The sequence below is a fragment of the Triplophysa dalaica genome, chromosome 18 (assembly GCF_015846415.1).
Source record: "Triplophysa dalaica isolate WHDGS20190420 chromosome 18, ASM1584641v1, whole genome shotgun sequence".
NCBI lineage: Eukaryota > Metazoa > Chordata > Actinopteri > Cypriniformes > Nemacheilidae > Triplophysa > Triplophysa dalaica.
In genome coordinates, this window is record NC_079559.1 from 3,701,858 (window position 1) to 3,729,143 (window position 27,286).

Sequence of the window (27,286 nt, forward strand, 5' to 3'; positions counted from 1 at the left end):
ATTTACGATTTGCGCCGCTGGTTGGCGCCGCTAGGGGTGTTCGATTCCGTAGTTCTTGGAGTCGACTCCGACTCTCGACTCATTCTTTTGGAGTCGATAGAATCGACACTTCGACTCCATTTACTGGCATTCAAACCAAGTACATCTATGAATATAAAATAAATTAATGTAACTTTGGAACTTTGGTCTGGCAACTAAATTCCATTTTTTTGTGCCGTCAGACCAGTCTGCTTCTTTCTGGTCCTAAACCGATGTGGTTTTCCAAGCGCACGCATCGGGAGACGGCCCTGGTCTAACCAGCTACTTATGGTAAAGACATTTCGTTTCCTTATTATTTTTTATAGTTTTTATATTGCATAGATTTTGGAGAGTTAGAGTTACACAAATGAAAACGTTTTGTACACCGCGATTCATTGTTTTCAGGCTCCGTAAATGTGCGCTAAACAAGCCTAACAAGCCTAAACAAGCCTTTCTGTGGTGGCCATTTAACAATAAACATTATTAAAAAATATCATCATGTCATTTTAAAACAGACAAATATGCTATAATAACACAGCAACAAGAACTTAATATAAGATTTTTTACGTTTTTAAGCTGGAGGAACGCATTATAATTGGTTTCCACAATCTTGAACACAGACTCACATTTAAGCATAGCGTGACGCTTTTATTCAAAGCAATTTACAAAGTTGATTGACAGTTGTTTCGAGAAACAAAAGATTAAAGCCGGACAGACGAAATATAGGGGGATTTTTAATCGGATTGACGAAAGAATGAACGGGTGTTTTGGATCGGATGTAAACGTGTACAGTCATAGAGAGAGAGAGTGGATGTATGACTTTAACTTCAAACACAATTGTTTTTTAAATGTTTTTCGTTGCTTTGGGCCAATGACAAAGGCAATTTAACCAATTTGAGTCAATGACAACATTCAAGATTACGGAATCTAAAAGGAGTCGAAAAGAGTCGATTCCTGTCTTGGAGTCGATTCCGACTTTATGGACAAGAGTCGAGGAATCGACTCTGTTGGAGTCGACTCCCCATCCCGGGCGTTTTGTAGTGAAACGGAATTGACCTCAGAAAAATCTTGTTATTATTTAAAAGTAATAAATGTCAATGTTATTGTCAAACGGACACATCACTATCATCAAGGTAAAAAACGCTACAGGTTGATTTCAATAAGAGGATTAATTTGTTCCTTCGGCCTACAGGGGGAGATGTTCGGTTTTTAGGGTGTTTCCTTTCACCCCCTTCCGTTTTAACAGAGCAGAACAGTAAGGAATGCTCCCAGTGTTTTTCTGAGAATGTGTAATCTCTGGAGGAATACATGTGGAGACCTTTTGAGGCAGAGCATGAAAAATATGACTTTTGATGTTTAAAATATATTAAATAGACTGTCAAAATAAAACGAGCAGATAATAAGAAACAACTTAAACATTTGTTGGAACACAAAATTTAAATGTAAATGTAAAAAGGGAAGTCCTAACGTTTTTTTCATGAAATGTGAGCTCTTAGCGACCTTCTCGTATAAAGTAACAGGAAACAGATAACGTACAAAACATGGGGGCAATTCCAGGGTGAAATTGTCAGTCAAAATTAGACATACATTCTCAGAGAATATATGTATTACCGATATATTGAACAATCTGTTTATATTTTACTCCACCCTTAATATTCCAGACAACAAAGTCAATCAGTCCTAGAATGAGTTTTCTATTTAAAAAAAAAAGGGGGGGGATTAATGCATTATGGATGTGAAAAAATGACATTTTTTTGAGAGACAACATACTTTGTAAGATTTTTGTCCATTAAAATGAACAAAAACCAGAAAGCAAATCAGAAGCAAAACCACCCAACACATAGAGAATGTACGGCTCTTTATAAAAAAAAACCTATATGTTTTGATCTTAAGTTAAAAACAGCTTTCCATTACTTCCGTTATCCGAGTCTGTAAATAATATACATTTACATGAATTCTGATAACATCCATCTAAACCTTGACCCTTTAGGTTAGTGTGTAATGTTACCATTCCTGTTTTGAAACAGAAGAAATTAATAATTAATAGGTATAGTATGAACCATGTAATGAACGAAACACTCCAGGCACATTTTCTCCAACAACATTTTTTATCTGTAAATCAAAATGTAACAAGTGCAAATACACAAAATATAAACTGATAATGTTAAATAAATACAGACATGCAAGACCCTGGATTTAACAAACAGCCACACAAACCAAAAACTAAATCAAATAAAAAAGGATAATACAACATTTTGCAAATGGTTTGCAGTCTTTCCACTTTCCCAGAAAGCAGACCATTCATCTAATAACATCTCACAATTGAATATTATTTCGGTTTTAATTAGAAAAAGGCTTTATAAGTCCATTATCCATGGCTCTGGACAGGCAGGAACGTGCAGCATCAATAGCATCTTGTCTCTTAGGGTTGTCCACTAGCTTTGCCACATATGTCAGGATTTCCAGCATTTCACTTTCGATCAACTTCTTGGCTATCTGCTCCTCCCCATCAAGCATGTTATACACAGTCACAAAACCTCTCTGTTGAATTTGAGGGTTTTCATGGAGACAAAGTCTCTGCAAGATTTCAAGCCACTGCCCAGTCTGTGGATGATAAAGAACCATTTATTTACTCGTCTCATGTCCTGAGACAGCCTAAGGATACTAGAAAATTTAAAAGGCAAAAAATAGGCACATTATCATCAAATAATCATGGGGGCTATAACATATATTGTGTATAATTCTGATCATATTCTGTGTACTATGGGGCTTTTTATTTACCCCGATTATAAAGAAGTATTCATAGGAATGTTTGTAACAAAGACGTGTTAGTAGATCAGAAATCACATTAACTTAGAGATGAGTATTGGAGTAGATCAGAGAGTAGATCAGAAATCACATTAACTTAGAGATGAGTATTGGAACGATAAGATTGTTTGAATGATATAATCAATACATTTATGCATGATTCTTGACTTTATGAACTATTTTAATCAAATCCAGGGATGGTGTGAAGGCCAGACCCAAATAAATTATAGCACAGCTCATTTTTGAAAAGCCAGATGGCACAACTTATTTTTTAAAAAATTAAGTCAAGGTTGAGATTCCACTATTAGACATGAAACCTTGTTGCCTAAAGATAATGGTGGCAGACAAGGACAGTTAGGATGATAAAAAATAAAGTTGATAACGGGTAATTACCTGATTGGTTCACCTTTGAAAAGTTTCACTATAAGTAGAGGCTGGAAAACACCAAGTTTTCAGATGTTTTGGGGACTTGGAACATCTCACTTTGTTTGACTTGTACAAATAAAGTTGAAACTTTGACACCTGGACCTTCCTTGTCTGAGCAATTTTTTTTGAGCTTGAAGATCAACATTTTCCACAACATATTTTTGGCGCCCAACGTGGGGCTGGGCAGAGGCTGAAGGCATCGGACGACACCCGGGGGCGAATCATCCGGCTGACTGCACAGATCAGGTGAGCATGCTTTTGCTTAAAGTGTAAATTTTTATATCTGTGTGGTCTGCCGGAGGTGAGTTCTGGGTAGAGTTGATGTCTATAAAAAGCTTCTCCAGTCTAAGAACTAATTGACACTAATATTGCAGGAGGGCCCCAGGTCTCAAAGTAAAGAATGAACGAAGGCGAATGAATGATGTCTAGACATAATGTAAATAAGTGTTACCTGTTTTGAGAAGGTAACGGCCTTTAGTGAGTGGGCCATGTAAATAAGTGTTACCTGTTTTGAGAAGGTAACGGCCTTTAGTGAGTGGGCCATGTAAATAAGTGTTACCTGTTTTGAGAAGGTAACGGCCTTTAGTGAGTGGGCCATGTAAATAAGTGTTACCTGTTTTGAGAAGGTAACGGCCTTTAGTGAGTGGGCCATGTAAATAAGTCTTACCCGTTTTGAGAGGGTATTTGCCTGCTTGGAGAAGGCATGTATTTATTGTGAATTTACTGCAAAGAAGAGAACCACGTGGGGATGTAGAATAGTTCTGTTTGTCTGTGTCAGTGTCAGTGTCTAAAGAAATGGAGAGAGTAGGAAGGAGGGGCTGCTGGCCACAGTCCCAGAATGAGCGGTGACTATGTGTGTGTGAGAAAGCATGTGTAAAGGAGCAAGGGAGAGAATAGATAACTATAAAACTATAATAAGTAAAGCTTTTTATTTTAAAAGGAATGAGTTTAAGATATAAATAAGAGTTATGAATGTATTTTGGTAATAATTTGATTATAGATAATATGATACTTTGAAAAAATAAGAAAATGTCATTGTATGCTGATATATTGTGACCAAAGTAAAAAAGAATACGAGGTGTATAGGAGACGATCAGGGCATTGCCTTGTGAGAGCTCATATAGGACAAACACCCAGATAAAAGAAGGTGATATATTAGGGATGATCACGGCTGAAAGGCTGTGTGAGAACCAACATAGGAAAATCACCCATGGTCACAATATGATGCATGTACTGCATTTTTTCTAAGCATATGGAATAATAAAAGATACGATAGTAACAAAAGTTATAAAAGCAGAAATACTTTGAGTCTAGATCTGAAAGTATCTGATTTATTAGTCTCAACCAAATACATTTTTAGTTGAGCTGTAAGAGTATTCCCCCTGGGAAAAATTGAGTCTTATAATTTCTAGCATCAAGTTTTATAAAACTACCCTTCTCCAATAGCTACTGTGTTTTATTTTTATTTTATTGCACCATTGGAGGATTAACATTGAGGTTTTTGATAATTACTCTTCTTATTGATTATTATAAAATGGTATGAAACTCTCATTGCCCATATTGATCAATGATCTTAAATTAATGGTTAAATTTCATGTCTTAAACTTTTTCCCCATTGGTGATTTTTGCTTTATGTTGTTTTTATTTCAGTACACTGCATTACAGTTGCATGGCTGAAGAGGGGCCAGGCCTTGATTATGAAAGAAGAGAGGCCTTTCATACTAAGATACTGACCCTAAGAAAAGTACTTTTTGAAACTAAGGGAATTGGAAATCATTTTTGGGAAGAAGATACATACATTGATGCCCAGGGGATAGAACAAATTCTGTTAGAAGAAAGAAAAGACTGGTACCTGAGTCAACTGACAGAGATTCGAAATCTAGAAATTGTCCAATCGGAGTGGCCTTACATAAATTGGGAAGAGATTGTTAAAAATTGTTGTAAAGTAAATGTATTGAATCACTACCTGAATGAAGTCTGTGCTTACCAGCATAACAGATCTAATTGTCCCTCAGGTCTGACTGCGAGAACTTTATTGGTTCAAAGGATCCCAATTGGTAGGCTCACAGGGGCTTACTTTGAGATAGGAGAGCTGCAGGGGTTTTCCTTAGGGCGAGGACAAACTGGGCGGCTTATTGGTTTCCCCGAGGTGAGAGTCTATGCAGAAACTCGATATGTAAATTGGACAAGCAAGATACTGTGTACTTGGAATGAAATTGGAGAAGTGGTTCCTCAACAGTTTGTGGCAGTATCTTTGAAAAAATTGGTGATGGAAATAGCCCCAGAGAACCCTAGGTCTTGGTTTGCACCTTAATGCTTAAATAAACAAATGAAAAACATTTAAAATCTCTGTATTTTCACTTTATAATAATACATTTAAGAATAATACTGATTTGTGCATTGTTTTAAGTATGTCATCCACCCCTGTAGATTTGTTGGGGTCCAGATACCCGGTATGCAAAAATTCAATAGAAAGAATATCTAAAAAATGGGCCGCAAGAACCAAAAACTTGAGAACAATATGGCCAGAAAATGGTACCTTTGATGTAACAGTGTGTGAGGAAATGGAGGGATTAATTAAAAATTATAAACCAAAAGACAGTAGCAAAAAACGAGAAGAAAAGAGAAAATTAGAACAGGAAGTACTCAACCTGTTCAGAAACGAAGGAGTTAATTTCCTGAAAAATATGAGAAAAATAAGAGAAGTGTTAAAAAAGGATGATGAGAAGAATGAAGAAAACTTTGAGAAAATGACTCAGCCACCTCCCTATGAACCTCCCAGCCAAAAGTTAGAAAAGATACAAACATCAACCCAAATGCCAATGGTAGCAATATCAGGAGATGTCAAAATAGAGGGGCAGGTAGAAATAGGTACAGAATCACCTGATAGAAGGGAAGCAGAAAAGAGAAAAAGTGACAGGGCTAGTCAACAATCCCCAGTTTATAGAGACCCAGAAGATGAGGAAGGCAGAGGTGCATGCAGTCCTGATCCTTATAGAGAACTGGCAGAGGCACTGAAAAACATGACAAAGAGACGTGAGGAGACCTACGAGAGTATGACAGAAGATCTAATGCAAATACATACAGATTCTGCACATGCTTTAAGTCAAGTTTCAGGCAACGCCTCAGAAGAAGAAGATGAGGAAGAAGACGATGCCGTAAAAGCCAGTAGCCAAGAAAGGACACGCCAGCCAGCGAGCAACCAAAGAGTCCGTTCGAGAGCGGCCACAAGAAGTCTGCCAAAAGGGGAGCGAAAGCTGGTCACAGGCAGTCTCTATCTCCAGGATGCAGACCTCGAACCGTGGCCACTGCCCTGGACCCGAACTCCAGAAGGGAGACTGAGAAGATCTGCAAGTACCACCCTCCTTCCTGAAGCCACAATACCGAAGTCACGCGGCACCAAAGAAGGGAAGCAGTTCCCCATACTGATAAAAGGGGCTCAAGCACAATACGTGCCATGGGCATCTCAAGACCTGGATGGACTGGTTGCACGTCTACCAAACCTAGATGAAGGGGCAGGCAAGTGGATAAGGATGCTGGAGGAGGAGACAACAGGGAAGCTATTGGCATTGGGGGATATCAAAGCACTCCTTGCCAAATGCGTGGGAAGTTCCAAGCTGAATGAACTTTTAAGAGCAGCACACATCCGAGCGATTGACATCCCAGATCTTGATGGACACCCATTCGACAGATATAGAAGGGATATATGGCAGGGGTTACGAGACGAATTTCCCAATCGCATCGATCCCAGAGCACTCAAGGGAGAACAGATGGGAGAAGAAGAGAACCCTGCCACATACATACAGAAACAACTGAGGAAGTGGAAGCAAGAACTTGAAAGAGATCCTGAAGAAGACTTATTGATGACGACATTGTTCAGGAATGCTGTTGTTGATGCAATGCCTCCGCTAGTTAAGACCAAGCTGGAAGATGTAGTGGGTCTGAACTCCAAGTCACATAAAGAGTTCTGTGATCATGTGACCCATGCAGTCAGACAGTATAGAAGTAATGAACTAAAGCTGAGGAACCAAGAAAAAGAACTTCAAAGAAAACTGGTACAGCTGCAGCTCGAAGAACTGGCAAGAAAGAAAAAGACGCAAGCCATGGTCAAAGACAAAGATGAAGAAAAAGATCATGCAGCAATGATGGCTCCAGTAAATGTCCCAGTTCCTATGACACAGCAACCGGGTGCAGTCACTGTGCAACAGATACCTGGAAGTGGACCTCAGCAGCCAGCACCTATCGTCATCTATGTGAAGCCTGAACAACAAAATAGATTTGGCCCAAGACCTGGGCAGGGAGAGCAAGGAAGACAGAATAGAGGAAGGAACTCATGCTGGGGATGTGGTCAACAGGGGCACAACAGAAGAGACTGTCCTACCAACCCTTGGAATACAAACCAGCAACAGAGTTCCCAATGGCAAGCAGGCCAACCACAACGACCTCCATGGCAAGGTCAGAGGCAGCAGCGACCCCCAGGGCAGGAAGGGCAACAGCAACCCCAATGGCAAGAGCAGAATCAACAGGGACCCCGCTGGCAGGACCAACAAAATCAACCAGAACAAGGACAACAGCAACAGGGACCAGTCAACCCATGGCGTGGTCCAGATATCGGATACTAGGGCTGCCAAGAAGATCCTACGGGGAGGGGTCAGCACCCACTGATAACGGAAGATGCTGACACAGAACCGATGCTGCAGGTCAATATTGAAGGCAAGAACACACCAATGATGATAGACACTGGAGCAACTTATACCTGTATAAGTTCAAGTCATGCCTCACACCTCCCCATGTCTGGCAAGTTCACAAAGACAGTAGGATTTTCCGGGCAAACGCAGCTAATTCCAATAACGGCTCCAGTGCGTCTGAGGACAAAGGACAAAGAAGTAACTCTGCCTATTTTAGTATCAGAGCAGACCCCTGTTAATCTGCTAGGGAGGGACGCCCTATGTAAACTAAAGCTACAAATATCATGTTCCCCTGAAGGTATTTACATAAGCAGCAAGGGAGTTAGGCAAATGGTAGTCACAGCCCCCCAGGCCAATGCCTACTGGATAGGAGATTTAGAGGAAGAGGTAGGAAAGACAGTGCAAAAATGGGAAAAGTTTGTTAAACAACAACTAAGAGATCCTAAGCTACCTGAATTAGAATTCCACTGTACCATGATATATGACCCACTGAGAAGAGTAGACATAGAGAAAAAGTGGTTGCAAGAAACAAAAGACAAGAAAGTTCCCCTCATTTCACAGCACATAATTGTAGGACCACAAGGAGCGGCATTACAAGTTGACAGGAATGATTTTATTAAAGAATGGTTCCAGATCCCAAATTCAGTCCCCCATATAACATTATATTTAGAGCAGGGAAGTGAGAACAAAGAAATAGGCCCAATGATGAAGAAAGCCAAGGGAATACAATGGAAAAGCACAGACAACCCCTTAATTTTTATTTCAGCAGATAAACATTTCATGAAAATTGCATGTGCAACAATTATGCAGGGAACTCCTAGAGAGGTGGAAGTCAATAATCAGAGAAACATGAGTTCGGAAATCATCCTAAAAAAAGAGATGAAACAAACGGAGCTAATTGAAGAAATGGAGCAATTAGTTCCGGAAAAATTGTGGTCAAAACATGACACAGATGTTGGGCTGATAAAATCTGCTAGCCCTATAGTCATTAAGACAAAATCAGGGGCTAAGTTGCCACACAAGTACCAATATCCCTTAAAACCTGAGGCAATAAAAGGCATCAGAGGTACTATAGAAGGACTAACCACAGCAGGAGTGCTGTTTGAGACATCCAGTCCTTGTAACACCCCTATATTGCCAGTTACCAAAGCGGATAAAGCAAAATGGCGCTTGGTGCATGATTTAAGGGCAGTCAATGACATAGTAGAAGATTGGCCAGCAGAAGTTCCGAATCCTCACACCCTGCTTACAAATGTGCCGCCTGATGCTAAGTATTTTACAGTGATTGATCTGTGCTCTGCCTTTTTCAGCATTCCATTGGCAGAGAGCAGCAGGCATTTGTTTGCCTTTACTTATGAGGGGAAGCAAATATCCTATACAAGGGTCCCTCAAGGGTTCCGCCATAGCCCTCACATATTTAATCAGCTGTTAAAAGCTGATCTGGAAGATCTAGTACTGGACAGTACACTTCTCCAGTATGTGGATGACTTGTTGATCTGTGCCCCTACACTTGAGCAATGCCACAGAGATTCCATTAAGGTTCTGACTAAATTGGCAGAAGGAGGACATAAAGCCTCCAAGACAAAGCTGCAGTATTGTCTTCCCCAGGTAGAATACTTGGGAAGAATAATTGCATATAAAACCAAAGCAATATCACAAAGTCAATTGGAAGGAATTAGCAAAGTGCCGCTTCCACAGACTGTTGGTCATATGATGACATTCCTGGGCATGACTGGATTCAGCTCAGATTGGATAGAGGATTATGCAATCAAAACTGCCCCATTAAGAGCCTTAATGAAACAGGCAGGGCAGCAAAATCTGAGAACCACACTAACATGGAATAATGATGCGACAATAGCATTTGAATCCATTAAAAGAGAACTGCAAAGTGCTCCAGCTCTCACAAGTCCTGACTATACAAAACCCTTTCACCTCTATGTAGCTAACAGAAAAGAGGGATATGCCTCTGCAGTATTGATGCAGGAGACTTGTAAGGGGAGGGGAAAACAGCCCATTGCCTTTTATAGTACAAAGTTGGACAGTGTAGCACAGGGGTATCCTCCTTGTTATCAAGGACTTGCAGCTGTATATTATGCTTATGAGAAGGCTTCTACTTTGACCATGGGATACCCTGTGATAATATATGCACATCACAAGGTGGTTGAAATGTTGGAACAAGGTAGATTTGTTTTAACACAGGCCAGAACCCTGGCATATTCAGCTCTTTTGACATATCCTGATGTAACATTAAAATATTGTGCTACTGTAAACCCAGCAAATTACATACCTCTGGATAATGAAGGCACGCCACATGATTGTGTGTCTGAATCGTTGGCGTTTACCCGTCTTAGACCAGATTTAGAGTCTACGCCCATACTAAATGCGGCGGCTGATTACTTTGTAGATGGCTCCTGCTTCAGAGACCATTTAGGAAATCATGCTGGTTTTGCTGTGGTCAAACGAGAAGGAAATGAATTTCTTCCTGTAATTTCTCAGCAGTGTGAACAGCCATGTTCAGCACAACTGGCTGAGTTGAAAGCCTTGACCACAGCTTGCCAGCTAGCAAAGGGGCAAGTTGTAAATATTTATACAGACTCTGCATATGCTCATGGAGTTTGTCATCTTTATGGAGCAGTTTGGAAACAAAGAGGGTTCAGGAAAAGTGATGGTTCCCCAATACAGCATGCTGAGCAGATAGTACAGTTAATTTCAGCTATGATGCAACCTAAACTCTTGGGTATTATTAAGTGCCAAGCTCACAAAAAGGGAAATGACTTTGTAATACAAGGAAATAATGCTGCCGACGCAGAGGCCAGAAAAGCCTCAGGGTGCCAAGTTGCTGTAATGGCCCCCATGGTGTTAATACAACCCGAGCCCCGAATTACAGACCTTGCTCGCATACAAGAGCAGGCAAGTGCTGTTGAACAATCAGTATGGCAGCAAAGGGGGGCCACAAGAGATGTAAATGGAGTATGGCGATCTCATGAAGGACTAATCATTGCACCACATGTTCTATTGACTGTGTTAATTTCTGAGACACATGGATTTGATCATTGCGGTCGAAATGAGATACTGAGAAAAATCAAGCAACAAGGATATTGGTCACCTTATTTGCAAGCGACAGTGGATGATTTTCTAACAGGGTGTGATATTTGTGCTCAGAACAATGTGAGAAAAGGGACTTCAGCACCTATAGGACACATCCCTGTACCCGAGGGACCTTTTAAACACTTGGTAATGGATTATGTCGACATGATCAAGTCAGTCAGAGGGAAGAGATACATGTTGGTGATAATAGATAGATTCAGCAGATGGGTGGAAGCTGTGCCATCATCAGACCAGGGCTCTGGGACTGTGATAAAGTTTTTGACGAGAGAAGTGATTCCCAGGTTTGGAATTCCCTCTGAGATCAGTTCGGACAACGGCTCCTCATTTATTCAAAGAACTGTAAAAACTGTCTTGCAACAGTTGCGAATAAAACAGCGGCTAGGGTGTGTCTACCATCCCCAATCTCAAGGAATGGTTGAGAAGGCAAACGGAACCTTAAAAGCAAAGATTAGTAAAATCTGTGCAGACACCAAGTTGAACTGGGTAGATGCCCTACCTCTGGCACTAATGAACTATCGCATGCAAACTAACAGGACTACAAATTTGACACCACATGAGATGCTCACGGGTAGGCCTATGCCGGTGCCCTACTTAAGAGGCCCATATGATGGACCGCCTTTGGAACAGCTGCAAGTTGAGTTAAGAACTTACATGAGACAATTAACTGCTATACATGAGGCTATATCTTCACAGGAGCAACGGCGAGGGCCTAGAGAGGACGAAGAAGCTCCATGTGCAATCGTACCAGGAGACAAAGTGTATCTAAGAGTCTTCAGAAGAAAATGGAATGAGCCAAGACGAGAGGGGCCCTACACAGTCACAAGAGCAACACCAACGGCAGTACAAGTGGAGGGGAGTACTACCTGGTACCATCTGAATCACTGCACCAGAGTACCACAACTGCGACGGCGAGATCCTGAGCAACCTGACGAGGAAGCCGAGGACCTATCGGAGACTTCAGACGAAGGTCAGAGCCAAGATGATAGTCAGAGAACCCCTGAGGGGATTCCAGAGTCCGCGCCAGAGACGCCGAGGGCAACTGAGGGACCGGAGCAGCTCCCACAGCACGAGCCAGAGCAGAGGACACAGCAGGAGGAGCCACACCAGGAGCCAGAGCCGGCACAGTCAGAGCACGCATCACAGCCAGAGCAGGAGTCCGACGAGCCAAGACAGAGCACAGAACAGAGACACCCGGAGGAACATGCTATCAGGACTTTATACGATCCTGACATACATGGGGAACATAGTGCAGCTCGAGATAGCCGCCATAGACCAGAACCAGACACCACCCCAACCGCAACAGGCGCCGGTGAACCACGGCCGGGCCCAGGTCGGGAGGGAGATGCAGGACCTTATGGTCACGGTACTACTCTTGATGAGCTTGGTGCAGACCATACCACAGACCGAGAGTTTGCCAGCCCAGAATTATCCGACGAACAACTACTGGCAGAAGAGTTCCCAACAATTGACTTGTCAGCACTTGAATGGACACCCTACGAGTTCAACATGTGATGAAGCGCCCCAGTATGAGAGACTTTGGGACATTGCTGTTCAAAATGAATGGTACAGGTGGGCACACTTCACAGTGGACCAGTCGTACATGGATAGTTGTGTGTTTTGCACCCCGTCACCATTGAGCAAACTGTTCGTTGTACCAAACCCATATGATTACAGACATTGCGCTGGACATTATGCAGGGCACTGCAGTGCCAAGAGAAACACTGTTCCTTTTTGCCATGCAGAATGTTTAGCCCTGGCAGGCCGTGAAAATAGGGAACGTTACTATGCTCATTCATTATGGGGAGAGGAGTGTATGGATATTGATGTGAGGATCCCAACAAATATGATTGAAGTTCCCGCAGTTTATGAAATAGATTATACATTGCAGTACGAATGTTACAATAGCACAAATGAAAAAGAGGGCAATAATGTGGGAATTTTTGAAGGGAATTGTATAACTATTTGGCATTTAGATAAGACTATGAGAGGGCAGCAGGGGATAATAAGACAATGGAATAATAAATTTGCTTCCGCTACAATTTCAGATAATTTCACAGTGATAGGATGGGAAAATTGCCCAAAAATGACAATAGGATGGCCCTTGATTGAATCGTATGAAAATCAGGCTAATGCTATAGCTGATTACTTTTGGGTTTGTGGTGGAGGCAAACTAAGACCAACACTACCAAAACACTGGAGAGGTTTATGTGCAAGAGTAAAGCTAATACAAGATGCCACTATGATCACATGGGATCCGAATGAGAATGTTAAAAGTGAGCCAAAACAGAAAATAGTGAAAAGGGCCTATCAGAGTGACCCAAATGTTTACATAGATGCCATTGGTCAACCTAGAAATATCCCACACCAGTTTAAAGCAAGAGATGAAGTTAAATCTGGATTTGAGTCTATTTTTGTATGGATTACCCCAAATAAGAACACAGAATGGATAAATTATCTGTATTACAATCAACAAAGGTTTATTAACTACACAAATGATGCACTTAAAGCTCTTGGAGAACAACTAGCCCCAACAAGTAAAATGGCATGGCAGAATAGACAAGCTCTGAATTGGTTATTAGCTGAAAAAGGAGGAGTCTGTGTAATGTTTGGAGAAGATTGCTGTACTTACATTCCTAATAACACTGCCCCTGATGGATCTTTTACTCATGCTATGGAGAAGTTGAAAAACCTTAGAGATGAAATAACGGCTAATGCAGGAAGAGATGTGGCATTTGGGACATGGTTTGAGACAATGTTTGGGTCCTGGGGAAAATGGCTGACCAAAGTAGGAATAACGATTGCTGTTGTATTAATGATCTTTGCAATATTGTTCTGTTGTGTTCTCCCCACACTAAGATCGTTGTTGGTTAAGGCCACAGCTAGACAAATGTTACTGCATACAGAGATAAATGTGCAACATGACTCTGAAGCATTTATGTTAACCATGATTACAGCAATGGACAAATGTGAAGAATCTGAGACCCCTTAGCTTGTTAAACAACCAAACCAGAAAAAGGGTGCCACTTTTATTTTGCTATTATGACTCTGTTTGTATATAAGAAAGGGAGAAAGTCTAGAATTGTATTTCCTTTTGGGGCGTGTAGCGTAGTTATATTCTTTTAGATATAAATAGGTAGGAAGATAGCTGATGTTTTGTTTGTTGTTTTTGGCAAAAAACCCTTTCCCCTTGTTTTTGTTGCCCATGGCAGATCCCAAAATGACAATAAGAGGGACATGCATTATGTGTTTCTTTCTTTCTTTCTTTCTCTCTTTCTGCTACTATTATCACAATATAGAGGCCAAGACTGGGTGTGTTCCTGGGAGAGAGTTGCAGGGGATCATCAAACTGACGTCAGCAGCGAGATACAGAAGACGACAGGAGGTTAAGATAGGGTGGAAACGACGCCTTCCACTGCAGGAGGAAGAATACGCATGGGGAAGGCAACAACACTGGAGTGAGAGAGTGGTGCTACATCCTTCACGACCGTGGTACCCCAGACTACACCTAGGACCAGCAGCACGACAAATACTGGAACAAGATCCAGCGGTTCTGGCCGTAGGACATTCAGTCGCTGTTCAAGCCTATTACGACAACCTGGCTGGAATAACTATTGTCTTTTTCTTTACACAACCTGGACAACGACCAGTTATAAATCGAGCGCAGAACATTTTGACAACTACACGTCACAACTTACCTATCACGGAGTGGGAATACCAGTGTGCACATTACCCAAGAAACTAGACCTAAGAAAGGAATACATGATTGATGTCAGCTGCCTTTAAGCAGTTTGCTGAGAAGTTCAGGCCATATCATATGATCGATTCTCCACACCGACAACCACCTGCGGACCGAATAAGAAGGACATCGCTCTATTTTCCATCAAGAAGTGAATGTACTGAGAGACAGTGTTGTTATGACTTGGTGATCTCTGGTTATGTGTCTGCATTTTCAGGACAAAGACAACCACAGTCACACATAGACACTTTGAGATTGTTACCGCGGGATGATGCTATACTGGCAGTAGGATTTACTTCAACACAAGAGGATACATGGACTGAAAGAAAACCTAGTTGGACTTTGACTGTGTACACCCAATATTTGCTTTGGCCCTCAATTAACCTACATACAGGGATTTTGACATTAAAACCACATAATTGTCATACACGATTCAAAGCGGGATCCAGGTTAAAACCAGGTCAGTGGATGATCTTCAATTATCGTACCGAAGGATACGAGGTGAATTGAACCGTAGCAGCTATCACAATGGAAGGAAAGCGACACCCATGGCATCCCAGGGGGTTTCGAGGACTGTGCGGAGAGCGAGGCATAGCTTCTATGATGTTCATTTTAACATGTGTAATAATAATACCAATTATTATGAGAAACGGCATGAATATGGATCCAAATGACATGGACGTCTTGAACACTACCTTGGGACGGGTGGACTGTGGAGTAAATGGTACATCATCTGAACATTTCTTCGGCGATCTACTGGTTCCAGAGTCTGAGTCAAAGCATCAAAAGAAAAGACGAAGTGTCAACAGCAAGATGAGACAGCCTTCCGACGCATGGATGGAACACCCCAATCCCCCTCATCATTATGCTACTAACATGTGGTGGAGGTTGACGAATCATACCGTAAGAATGAATGCTGCCGGACACTGTTATGTTTGTGCTCACTTTCCTCACAGCACCACCGGAGGGGATTGGTGGCCACATCAGAATCCCAACAACACATTTGAAGCAGCCAAGGCTGCAGTAGCAGCTGCTGGACGAAAGAAAGGCCTTGACGCTAAATTACGAGAAGAAATAGGACTAAAGTTACCCCAAATTGATGAGAATATGATGCACGACACTTGGATTCCACACCCTCTTCCTAATAGACTTTTTGCTCAGATAGCAACTGTTAAACATGTCCCTAACTATCTAGTCTGTTATGAAAGAAAGTCAGGAAGTCATGCTTTGGGGACGATACCAGAGCAAAAATGTTCAGACATCTATAAGCCTATAAGCAAATCGGTGAAACAAAGTTGTATGGCCTGTCTTCGGTATGCAGACGACTTAAATCCCCCTGTTACAACTTTCACCGTTACTCATAAAGTACCACAGCCACTTGTTACCTACCAATATCTTCTTACTTCCGAAAAAGGACGAGCAAAATGTCCATCATGCTCAACTGTGCATGTTCCTGATCGCAAGGGAACTGGAGTCGTTGAAGGATACTATTGGCTCTGTGGCTATCAAATATATTTGTCACTACCAAAGAACTGGACAGGACTGTGTGCTTTGGTTCAGTTACATGGAGGAGTTATTATCTTGCCTCATCAAGCAATGAACAGTCAACGGCGTGTGAGAAGAGGATTGTTCAACTTCCTAACAGACAGCCCAGTGCCAAAAAATCATCACATATGGACAGTTGCAGAAAAGATTGCGGTTGCATTTGCTCCAGCAATAGGAGTAGAATCACTGATGACTGGTTTGGAAATCACTAGATATGAGTTTTCTTCATTCATCAACACAACAAAACTCATGATGAAAGGAATCAAGGAAGAATTACAAGGATTACGTCTTACTGCTCTTCAGAATCGTTTGGTATTGGATCAACTTACTGCATCGCAAGGAGGTGTTTGTGCTATGATTGGAGAGACTTGTTGCACATACATACCAGACAACGATGCAGATGGACATCTCATCGAACAAGGAATACAAAATATTTCAATGCTTTCTGCCATGATGGCAAAGGATGAAGTAGATTCAGATAATTGGATATGGAACTGGCTTAACAACATATTTCCCAATTTGCATAATATATTGATGTTGATAATCTGCATTGTGGCGCCAATTCTGATGTTACTGTGTCTTTGGCCTTGCATAATGCAGGCGGTAAGGAGGATTGCTAGACCTGCTCCTCACCATCAGATGGTAGTATACTCAGTCAGAGACGATCAATTTTTTGCAATCTAATACAGAGGGCATTGTTATTAAGTAAATGGTAACAAGCAGGAGTTGTCCGTGTTACGAGATAACCTAATCGGTCAGATGGATTTCTATTTTTATAGCTTATAAGCATGTCCTTTTAAGGCAATAACTATTATCATTACTGTTGATTATTCTTGCTCACGCACACATATATTCGTTTTGAAGCACACATATATTCATTTTGAAGTACACATATATTCGTTTTGTAGAACACATATTTTAAGTAGAAATTCCTCCTATGTTAGTAATAATCATGTGTGGGACTCTTACGGAGTCCCAAAGGGGGGAATATATTGTGTATAATTCTGATCATATTCTGTGTACTATGGGGCTTTTTATTTACCCCGATTATAAAGAAGTATTCATAGGAATGTTTGTAACAAAGACGTGTTAGTAGATCAGAAATCACATTAACTTAGAGATGAGTATTGGAGTAGATCAGAGAGTAGATCAGAAATCACATTAACTTAGAGATGAGTATTGGAACGATAAGATTGTTTGAATGATATAATCAATACATTTATGCATGATTCTTGACTTTATGAACTATTTTAATCAAATCCAGGGATGGTGTGAAGGCCAGACCCAAATAAATTATAGCACAGCTCATTTTTGAAAAGCCAGATGGCACAACTTATTTTTTAAAAAATTAAGTCAAGGTTGAGATTCCACTATTAGACATGAAACCTTGTTGCCTAAAGATAATGGTGGCAGACAAGGACAGTTAGGATGATAAAAAATAAAGTTGATAACGGGTAATTACCTGATTGGTTCACCTTTGAAAAGTTTCACTATAAGTAGAGGCTGGAAAACACCAAGTTTTCAGATGTTTTGGGGACTTGGAACATCTCACTTTGTTTGACTTGTACAAATAAAGTTGAAACTTTGACACCTGGACCTTCCTTGTCTGAGCAATTTTTTTTGAGCTTGAAGATCAACATTTTCCACAACACATACCACTTTGGTTATCTTATCTGCGATTTTCTTTTGTGCGGCGGTGAGCATTGCCAGGGCGCCGGCTGCCGCTCTCTGTAGCTTCTCATCGTCTTCACCGCAGAGCAGAACCAGCAGCTTAAGTTTATCATTACCATCTTCCAGGTATCTGTCTTGAACCTGTCCAAATGAATGAATGACATCAACATGCCCATTCAGAATGTCTTAGCGCACGGCAAAAAGCAAACAACACAATTTACATAAACAGTGTTAATGCATGTCAGTTATGCTTTTTTACCTCTTTACAGGAAACCAGATTACACATGCATTCTGTTGCAGCCTGTCTGAGCTGATCGTGATCCTCAAACATGTAGTTCTCAATCTCAGGAAGGGCTTTCTCTTTCAGGATTTTCACACTGTGGAAAAAGAGGTTTGAAATGTGCATTTCCTAAAGGAAATAACAATGTTTGCACTTCCGCAAGAAATGTGTCAACATGTTATGCGCACTCTTACCGAAGTTTGTCATTTAAGGCCGCAAGATTTGTGAGACCCAGAAGCGCTTCGAAGTTTTCCATGCCGTCTCGATCTGTGCCTAGCAAGGACACCAGTGGTCTCACAACTTCATACACCTGTCATCAAAAAAATGGATTACAGCTGTACGTGTTTAAAGACATTTTTAGGTTTGAGATGGTAGAAGATGTCGAAACGCTATCTCACCCTCTCCCCAGGGAAGGCAATTTCAGGGTTGGAGACAGCAGCGATCTTAGCCAGTGCATGACAGGCCTTTATTTTCCCTTTGTCAGTTCCCTCAAGGGCTAGTGGGATTAAAGACTGTTGTAGATAGCAAGAAATACATTACTTTCATAAGATTCTAGCATTTACTGAAGAATCTTTGAGGTTTGTATTTATGTGCTATCCCTTACCTTGCCTCCGCCTTGGGCTACGATTGTGCCACGATCTTTAGTATCTTCTGACAAGGCAAGAAACACTCTGGGCAAGCAAAAAGACGAAGGTTAGAACTAATAAAAGACAGATAAACAAAGGATACATTGTTTTGTCATTCTCCACAGGTTTTAGTTCAGGATTTCTTTTCTTGAATAATAATTCACTTATTGGGCTGCAAATATGGTAGATACATCTACAACCACTAGAGGGGTTTATTCACCTTAATTCGGACTTCCTGTTTCCTGACACACCTGTTTCTCATTTTAGTCTGTATAAATATTAGTTTCAGTACTATTCTGTAAATTATTTTATATTGTCCCTGACTGGAATGGTACTTGTCAAGTGTTTTGAGGTAACCTTTGTTAGGACCATTGGTTGTTTCCATGTTTTTTGGCTTTGATATCAGTTTCGACTTTGTTTTTTGGTTCTGATTTTTGCCTTATTTACGCCCCAGTAAAGGACCAATGAATCTTACCATGTCTTCTGCGCTTGTTCTGTTCACAAAACTTTTTGCAATTTGGACATTTTGGAAATTACAGGCACGTTGACTTGTGGAAATCAAGAAGGTCTTTTCTATTCTCTTTTGAAAGCTGATAGGCCCACAGTATTTTATTGATATCATAACTATGCATAATTTATAGCATTTTATTATTTTTGTGAAAAAAATTATTCAAATTCAGAACAGACCTGTGACTAACCAGTTGAAAACCTTCATCAAGTGTCTTACCGTGCAAGCATCTCTTTCGTCTGATCGGTCAGAATGGAGCTGTCTGCTTTGACCATGACAGCTAGAGCTGATGTGATTCCATTTTTCAACATCTTCTTCACTCGCTTTTGAATGAAATCCTTCTTATCCTAAAGCACAAGAGAAATGCTTTCAAAAGAAATCCACTAAATCCACTTTATGAAGGGGTTTTGTAATGAAACACAGTGACTGTTACAGAGACAGAATACTGAAGTAAGATACTTTGCTTAGTATTATATAAATTATCATTATTTATATATTATAAAATAACAATATTTAACATATTCATATGTACCTTTGGGTGCTGCTCGGGCACGTGCTGTTTGGAGAACTTGGCCAGCTGCACCATTTCAGGTAAGATGTCTTTCTTATCATAGCTGTTGGTGCAGTTGACCAGGGTGCAGGCTACAGCATATAAGATGGTCTTATCTTTTGACTAAAGGACGAAATATACAGTGCATGTGTCACAATTATATGTCAACATTAGTCTGCTGATAATAAGTGTCATTTATGTTATAAGATAGATAATACCTTGGCAAGTTCAAACATAGACCTCATGGCTGGTTCATCCTCAACAAAGTCATCTTTCACATCAGCATCATTGGTAAGATAAGCCAGACCTTCTATGGCCCATTTTCTGGTGCGCACATCAAGCGTGGGGTTGCAGAGCCACCTGTTATATACCAGAATAAAAGAAGGTTTAACATTGATGCATTTAGCATAAAGCGATATATGATTACATATTATGTTTGATTTTTATTTCAAAGGATCAAGGAATATCGGATGTCCCATATATGGCAGTCTGAAAAAAAGCCTGTCTGTTTGCAACATAGAATTGCCTGTTACTTTACGTACTTTTTTTTCAAAGATGTCAAATGATGTCAGACTGACATTTGCCAACCCAAAAGCCAAACTCACAAGTCAATATTATAAGCTACACTGTAAAAAAATATATTACAGAATTTTACTGTGATTTGTTTTTACAGATTTTTCATGTAAAAGTTTTATTTTGTTTTCACCATATTTTCACGTATTTTTTTAAATACAATGAAAAACCATCAAATTACAGAACAAAATGGCAAAATTTCCAAGAAAACATGAAAACCATGTCAAACCATACAGTATTTTTATGGCTCCAAGCTGCAAGAAAAGTTCAGCTTTTTAAAGGATTATTGTGGTGAATTAGAGAAAGAAGACATTTTGAATATATATATACTGTATATATTTTAAGTTTGCAGTTTGCAGCTTTAAAGGGGTCATATGGCACGAATACATGTCTTTGGTGTGCTTTAAGTTGTCCATGCATGTATTAGACACGTAAAATTGCAAAAATTTAAGTGTCAGAACAAAGGATGCATTCTATCTAAAAGCGAATGCTCACCCAGACCTGCCTGAAACGCCTTGTGTAACCACACCCCCACAAATCTATGTCAGTTCGTTGTATGATTTGACTAAGTGCACGCAAGTAAGGTGGGCGTACTTGTCAGAACAATTGCTTTGAACCTGATGTTCCAAATATGGTAAGAGGCGTTACATATCCGTAACACGCTTGCAGTAGTCGACCAATCACTACGCACTGGTTAACTGGCGTTAGAGGAGATACAAACATGCACGGTTTGTGGGAAATACAGCGTTTATGATTCTTAAATCGTGTATGCACTATGCATTACATTTAAAACAAACGATAATATTCATTTTAGCCGTGTCATATAACACCTTAAGAAGAATGGCATTCTCACTTTCTGCACTGTTTGGCCAGTTTCTCTGTAGAACCTTCTGCAAACTGTCTCATACTGTAATCGTCCCCTCCGGCAGAACCCAGTTTACAAAGACCCTGTGAAAAGAGACAAGATATTACCATCAGCCGGACTGATAAGCACTAACAAAACTACAAAACATCCACAAATGTCAAAGCACGTCCGCTTACCACAAGAGCTCTGATCTTAATCTTCTCGTTTTTCGTTTTCTTATACATTTCCTTCAGCAGAGAGACACCATTACTGATGAAGAAGGAGGCTTTGCTGGTTTTGGTGGAAGCGTGAATGAGGGCCTCCACCGCTACCAGCTGATCCACCTCACGGTCGGAGCCGCAAAGGGCCACCATCATCTCCATCACACCCTGACGGCCAACCAGAGCGTTTCCCACGTCAAACGGCCCCTGCAGAAGGCCTGACAGAGTATTTATGGCATGGATGTTTTTGTCCATATCATTGGGGTCGAACTTGCCCCTGTTGACGAGAACGTGCGGCGGCATTAATATCATGCTGGTATTGATTTTGAGCATTGCAGCCGTAGCGAACTTACTTGATGTAGTCATCGCAGATATCTCTGAAGTTATCTCTCTCAGGGTCACAGCGCAGGTCATCGTAAAGCTTGTTGAGGAGCACACTGGCGATCAGCTGTGTGTTCTCCGTCAACGGTAACTGGTCGGGAAGATCAGGGACCTGACCGCAGACCTTCAGAATCTTTCTAAGGCCTGGTTTTAACATGGAAGCATTAAAGCACACGAAAGCTATTATGAAATATGAACATGCGTTTTTTTTCTTATAAATCACCTACCGTGGTCAATAGTGAAGAGACACTTGGAGTGGTCAGTGAATTTCTTATCTTTCCTTGGCACATTTTTGGACAAGAGGTTCAGAGCTTGGTCTCGGCCATGTCCTGATACGTTTTTACTTGCGATCATCTCCAACAAGGCCAGCAGGATGTCCTTCAGGTCCTTACTGGAGTCTAGAAAATATAAAAAAGTATGTAAAGAAATTAATATATATTTTCTTAATATCGTACATTTAAGATGCTTAAGGTTTTTATTATACATTTGCAAGCAGATCTTTTTCAGTTTCTGTCAACTTCATTCTAGTTTTCAATGTCCATGTTTTGTTCCGTTTCTTTTGAAAGGTCTAATATTACTACAACATAGTAATGTTAATATAAACGGAAATCCTTCAATCTGTTATAATGACACACCACACATGAAAAAGCAACAAGATAACTATGATAGATTGTTTTAAATGCCAAAAATGTCTGTTTCTTATCACGAGACAGAACGCAAATACAATATATTTCCAATGTTAATTTTCAATAAATACAATTGTGTAATATATTTTAAAATAAAATGATCTGAATAATACATTGCTAATATATTACAGTATTGAATACAACTAAAGGAATTGGAGCTTTAAATATTTAAGCACTTGGTTCCAATATGTGTAAATATATTATTTATTAATATATTTATTTTCCCCCTAGTATACTGCCATATATTTTTATATAAGTCAGGCTTGGGAGGTCAGATCACCCACCTCAAAGTCATTTTCATTGTATATTTATGTTATATATGTTTATGTATACAAGCATTGCTTATTTTTTGTTATCGTTTTTTTATAATGATAAAAACATATTTTCTCTTACCGAGCACAAGTGCCTCTTCTTTGCCGTAAATTCTCTTGTCCGCTCCAGACAGCGAGTCACAGACGCACTGGAACAGGTTCGCAGTCGCCAACGCAATCTCCTCATCATCCACAGCCATAATGCTGCACAGTTTGGAAATTCCAACCATGTGGATGATGGCCGTGGCCTTAAGAAGCACAGGAACACAAAAACTCACACATGAAATATGCACAAGGACACAAATGCGCAGGCTTTCATCATGTCTTATGCAAAGTAAATGTAACAATGAGTTTATTGTTGTAGTGTAATAGAATGATGTCATTCATCTGTCGCGGTTTCTTACTCTTGCTCTGTGGCCTGTGCACATTCCTGACAGGGTCCGGATGGCGGCCAGGATCATCTCAGGTTTTCCTGTGTCGATGAGCTGCAAAAGAAGAGGCACTCCATTGTTCTGGAAAATCTTCTCCGCTCCCGCATCTTCTCTTGCCAGGACACTCAGGTTGTTTGCAGCCTGAAATAAACCGTGTTGTTTAGTTTTACAGGGATATTTGTGATCTCGCATTATTTATTTGGATGATTTACTATTGCAGATGAAATTGCAATGATATTTTTCAAACCTTTTCTCTTTTTTCCTTATCTGATTCTTCTGAGAAAAGGATGTCGAACATGTTCTGCACTCTGGAGTCTGTAGAGAAGCTTGTTTTCAGCTGTGGGGAAACCGGACATGCTTTTAGACACTAACATTTATGCAGTTGGCACACATCTCATCTCATGTATTTAATGAGCATTCTACATTCTTGTTTATCGGTATGTTAATGCAACTCTCTACCAACTGAGTTACAAGTGTTATCGCAACATAACAATTCTCACCTTCTGCTGAATATCAGCTCCGAGTCTTCTGAGGGTCTCCAGGAAGGTTTTGTTTTTAGGTTCTATGGTTGCACATCTCTGAACGTCTTTAAACGCCATGTCTAGTTTGCCAAGCTTCTCAAATGCTTGACATCTTCTGTACAGAGCTTTGACATCTGCTGCGTCCACATCGATCGCTGCAGGTGGTTAGAAAAAAATCAACATTATTTTCAGGGTTCATTATAGTATGTTTAAGTTGTCACATAAAAACAGAGATGCTGTTGCATTCAAAACAAAAAAATGAATGTGGAATGAGACCTTTAGTAGCATCTGATGCTGCAAATTTGTAGTTTTCCTGGAAACACAAAAGTGAAATGTGTCATGCAGGAAGATGAAATACATTGTATGGAGACTTGCATTCGGTATGGTGAGAGCATCTCTACCTTTTTCAGGTAACAAGCTGATCTGTTCCTGTAAATGACAGCCAGTGATTTCTTGTCTTTGCAAGACTTTATGGCTTTAGTGTAGCTCTCAATGGCTTGGTCGAATTCTCCTGCCTGAAAGTGGTTGTTGCCCTCTTCTTTGAACTGGACTGGATCTCCCATTTCTCCCATCTAAATGAAAACACAAGAGGCTACACGTATAATCATTTAGAGCTACAGTTCAGACTCGATTCATAAATATAAATTTACATATTTTCCCTCTTATTTGCAAAGTGACAAACACAAAAGCAAAAAACATTGATGGCAAAAGATAAGAACCACAAAATATAGAGATACAAGGTTTCGGGAAGATTATACTATATGTACTATATTTCATGCACTTAGTAGATATATCTGTGCAAATCTTATATTTAACCATAATTATCAGTGACACTGTAAAAAAATTTGGGGGGGGGATTTCAAGTGGCTACATCTAGATTAAGTGGTTTCATTAGTCAGAAATATCCCTTGCAAAAACACCATGGTTTTACTATAGTAAAAGTGTTGTAAACATGCTTTTGGCAGATTACTTTTCGTATAATCAAGGTTCAGTACAAATATCATGTTTCTACTATTGTTACTAAAAACTGCAAAACCATTGTTTAGTTGTGGTTTACATGGTTTTCTGGTTTATTTGTAAAATCATTGTTACATTTTCTAAGGGATGTTTGATATAACAATGAAAATTACTATTTATGGCAGGTTACATCAATAAAATATAAAGTGTTAATAGTTTTTAAAGTTAAATCAAATATAAAAACGACAAATTTCAACAATTTCAAGATTGTTTATATGTTCATTTAGACCTTAATCAATACAATTTCAGACAAAGGTATAAGGATTATAAAAATAACATTTACAGTTATGTTGCTTTCACAAAGCTCTTACATAACCAAAGTTTTGCAAACATTTTTGAGATAATCCAAATTCAACGTATTTCTACGTAATCTGCATCATTTTCAAATAACTTTGAATAAAAGAGTGCTAAATATAAATATGGAAACAAATCCACAGGTTAAATCACTTTTAAAAATAATATTCTCAAGCCAACGGTGAAGCACATGTTATCAGTGACTTTAAGTGTCTGACACTCATGCCTTATATGGGCATCAGTCTGGCCCTCGAGCTCCTGCTTCCACGCTTAACAAAATCAACAATAATACAGATATTCTCTCTCCTACAACTCCACAGATCTAAAATCAAACAAGATTAAATAAAATAAAACTACATACCCTCATTGATGTCAAATCTCTTCCTTCTTTCAAAAGAAATCTGTTTGACAGTGTGGTTGAGTTGTTTCCGGCGGCGTTTCGTTTTATCAATTGTAACAGCCCCCCAAAACTCACTTATATATCTTTTAAGCAGGGGGGGACATACCAGAATAACGGGTTCAACCATAACATCAGAAGGGGGTGACAGCCTCCATTCACCTCACATGTTGATAAGCAAAAGTGTATTTCGTCCTACAAACAGCAACAAGAGATTATATCTTTTATGTCTTTCTATTATGCCATGTTGATGCATTTTATTATTGCTGTAACGGGAAATTCATTTTAAATCGCAGAATGTTGGGATCCCTTGAATAAGTGAAATGGACTGTCTGTGATATGGTCTATTTTGGGAGCGAGAGAGTGACAGCTGAGAAAATGTAGTAGCAAATGTCCACACTAACCCAAAGGGGGAGGCGGTTTTAACAGCTGGTGTAGTGGAGGTCTAACTGGTAGTTTCTAGAATGTTAAAGCTCTTGAAATCTGGAGTAAAGAAAATAGGGGAAGGTGTTACGTTCAAGAGAACATCCTGCAGCCTTTTGGTCCTGAACTGTTGGTGAGCTTTACCTTTATGGGATGTGTTTAAAGGGTCTTTAGAGGGCAAATAATAACTTTGAAATAAGTTAATCACAAATTAAAGGGACCGTTCGCCCCAAAATGAAAATTCTGTCATCATAGTTCCAATACTGTATAAATGTCTTTGTTGCGCTAAACAGCAAACAGATTTCATCCCCCATTTACTGCCATAGTAGGGAAAAAATACTATGGAAATCAATGAGGGATGAGATCTGTTTGGTTACTGACATTCTTCCAAATATCTTCCTTTGTGTTTAGTACAACAAATAATTTTATACAGGTTTTGAAAATTCTGAGGATGAGTAAAGCATGACAGAATTTTCATTTTTTGGGTATGAGTATGAGTTTTTTGGGTAAAGTATTTTACTTTTTTATAATATGAATTAATTTTATTTGAGTTCATAAGCAGGTATTCTAAATTTAGAGACGTATATTAACAATTTAATCAGCCACAAGTTGTAGTTGCTCATCGTCCATATTTTTCAACTTTACTCAGGGTCCCCTGAAATGGAAAATTATACAATTTTCACTTAAAAACGTTCATAATAAATTTCAATTGCATTTATCAGCCTTATAGAAAAGCATTTCTATGCAACATCAGATATCAGGTTATGTTTTTAGTCCATTAATAAAACTTAATTAATAGACTTTGCACAATTAGAAATAATTTTGAAATCCTTTTTACCTTATTTTTGTATATTTTTATTTAAATTAATTAAGAAACTATGAGATATCTTTATAGAAATCCTCTGAGAAGTTGGTTGACCTTCAAAATAGCTGGGTTCTTGAGTCAAGGCATAGTTTACCCAAAAAAGGAAATTGTTAAATCATTCCCTCGCCCTCATGTCATTCCAAACCTGTATGACTTTATTTTATCTGCAGAACACAAAAGAAGATATTTTGAAGAATGTTGGTAACCACCCCCATTGACATTGCTCCAAATATCTTCTTCTATGTTCCACAGAAGAAAGAGTCATATTCAGATTTTGATTGTAAATTCGCTTTGACATCATTTTAAATTTCAGGTAAACATCTGTTTTAGGAAAAGATAATGATATCGGCAGTAAACC

The 27,286-nt window shown here is 39.7% G+C and overlaps 1 protein-coding gene and 1 long non-coding RNA gene across 2 annotated transcripts; one reads left to right on the plus strand and one right to left on the minus strand.

Moving 5' to 3' along the window:
* The first annotated feature begins 8 nt into the window (after nt 1-8).
* Nucleotides 9-18,616, plus strand: LOC130440059 (uncharacterized). Its single transcript, XR_008909519.1, has 4 exons — nt 9-139; nt 222-309; nt 18,270-18,391; nt 18,493-18,616. It is a non-coding gene; the product is annotated as an uncharacterized LOC130440059 (long non-coding RNA).
* unc45b (unc-45 myosin chaperone B) lies at nt 2,092-27,224 on the minus strand. The gene is made up of 20 exons (XM_056772858.1): nt 25,605-27,224; nt 24,334-24,504; nt 24,209-24,245; nt 23,912-24,087; nt 23,659-23,748; nt 23,385-23,552; nt 23,063-23,228; nt 22,211-22,381; nt 21,956-22,127; nt 21,579-21,879; nt 21,391-21,485; nt 20,183-20,324; nt 19,947-20,087; nt 19,634-19,761; nt 18,885-18,951; nt 18,679-18,792; nt 18,475-18,590; nt 18,260-18,377; nt 17,986-18,141; nt 2,092-2,622 (listed from the first exon to the last, which is right to left on the minus strand). Exons 1-20 carry the CDS (start codon nt 25,608-25,610, stop codon nt 2,359-2,361), a joined length of 2,799 nt encoding a protein of 932 aa, XP_056628836.1. The 5' UTR covers nt 25,611-27,224; the 3' UTR covers nt 2,092-2,358.
* Nucleotides 27,225-27,286: the final 62 nt, after the last annotated feature.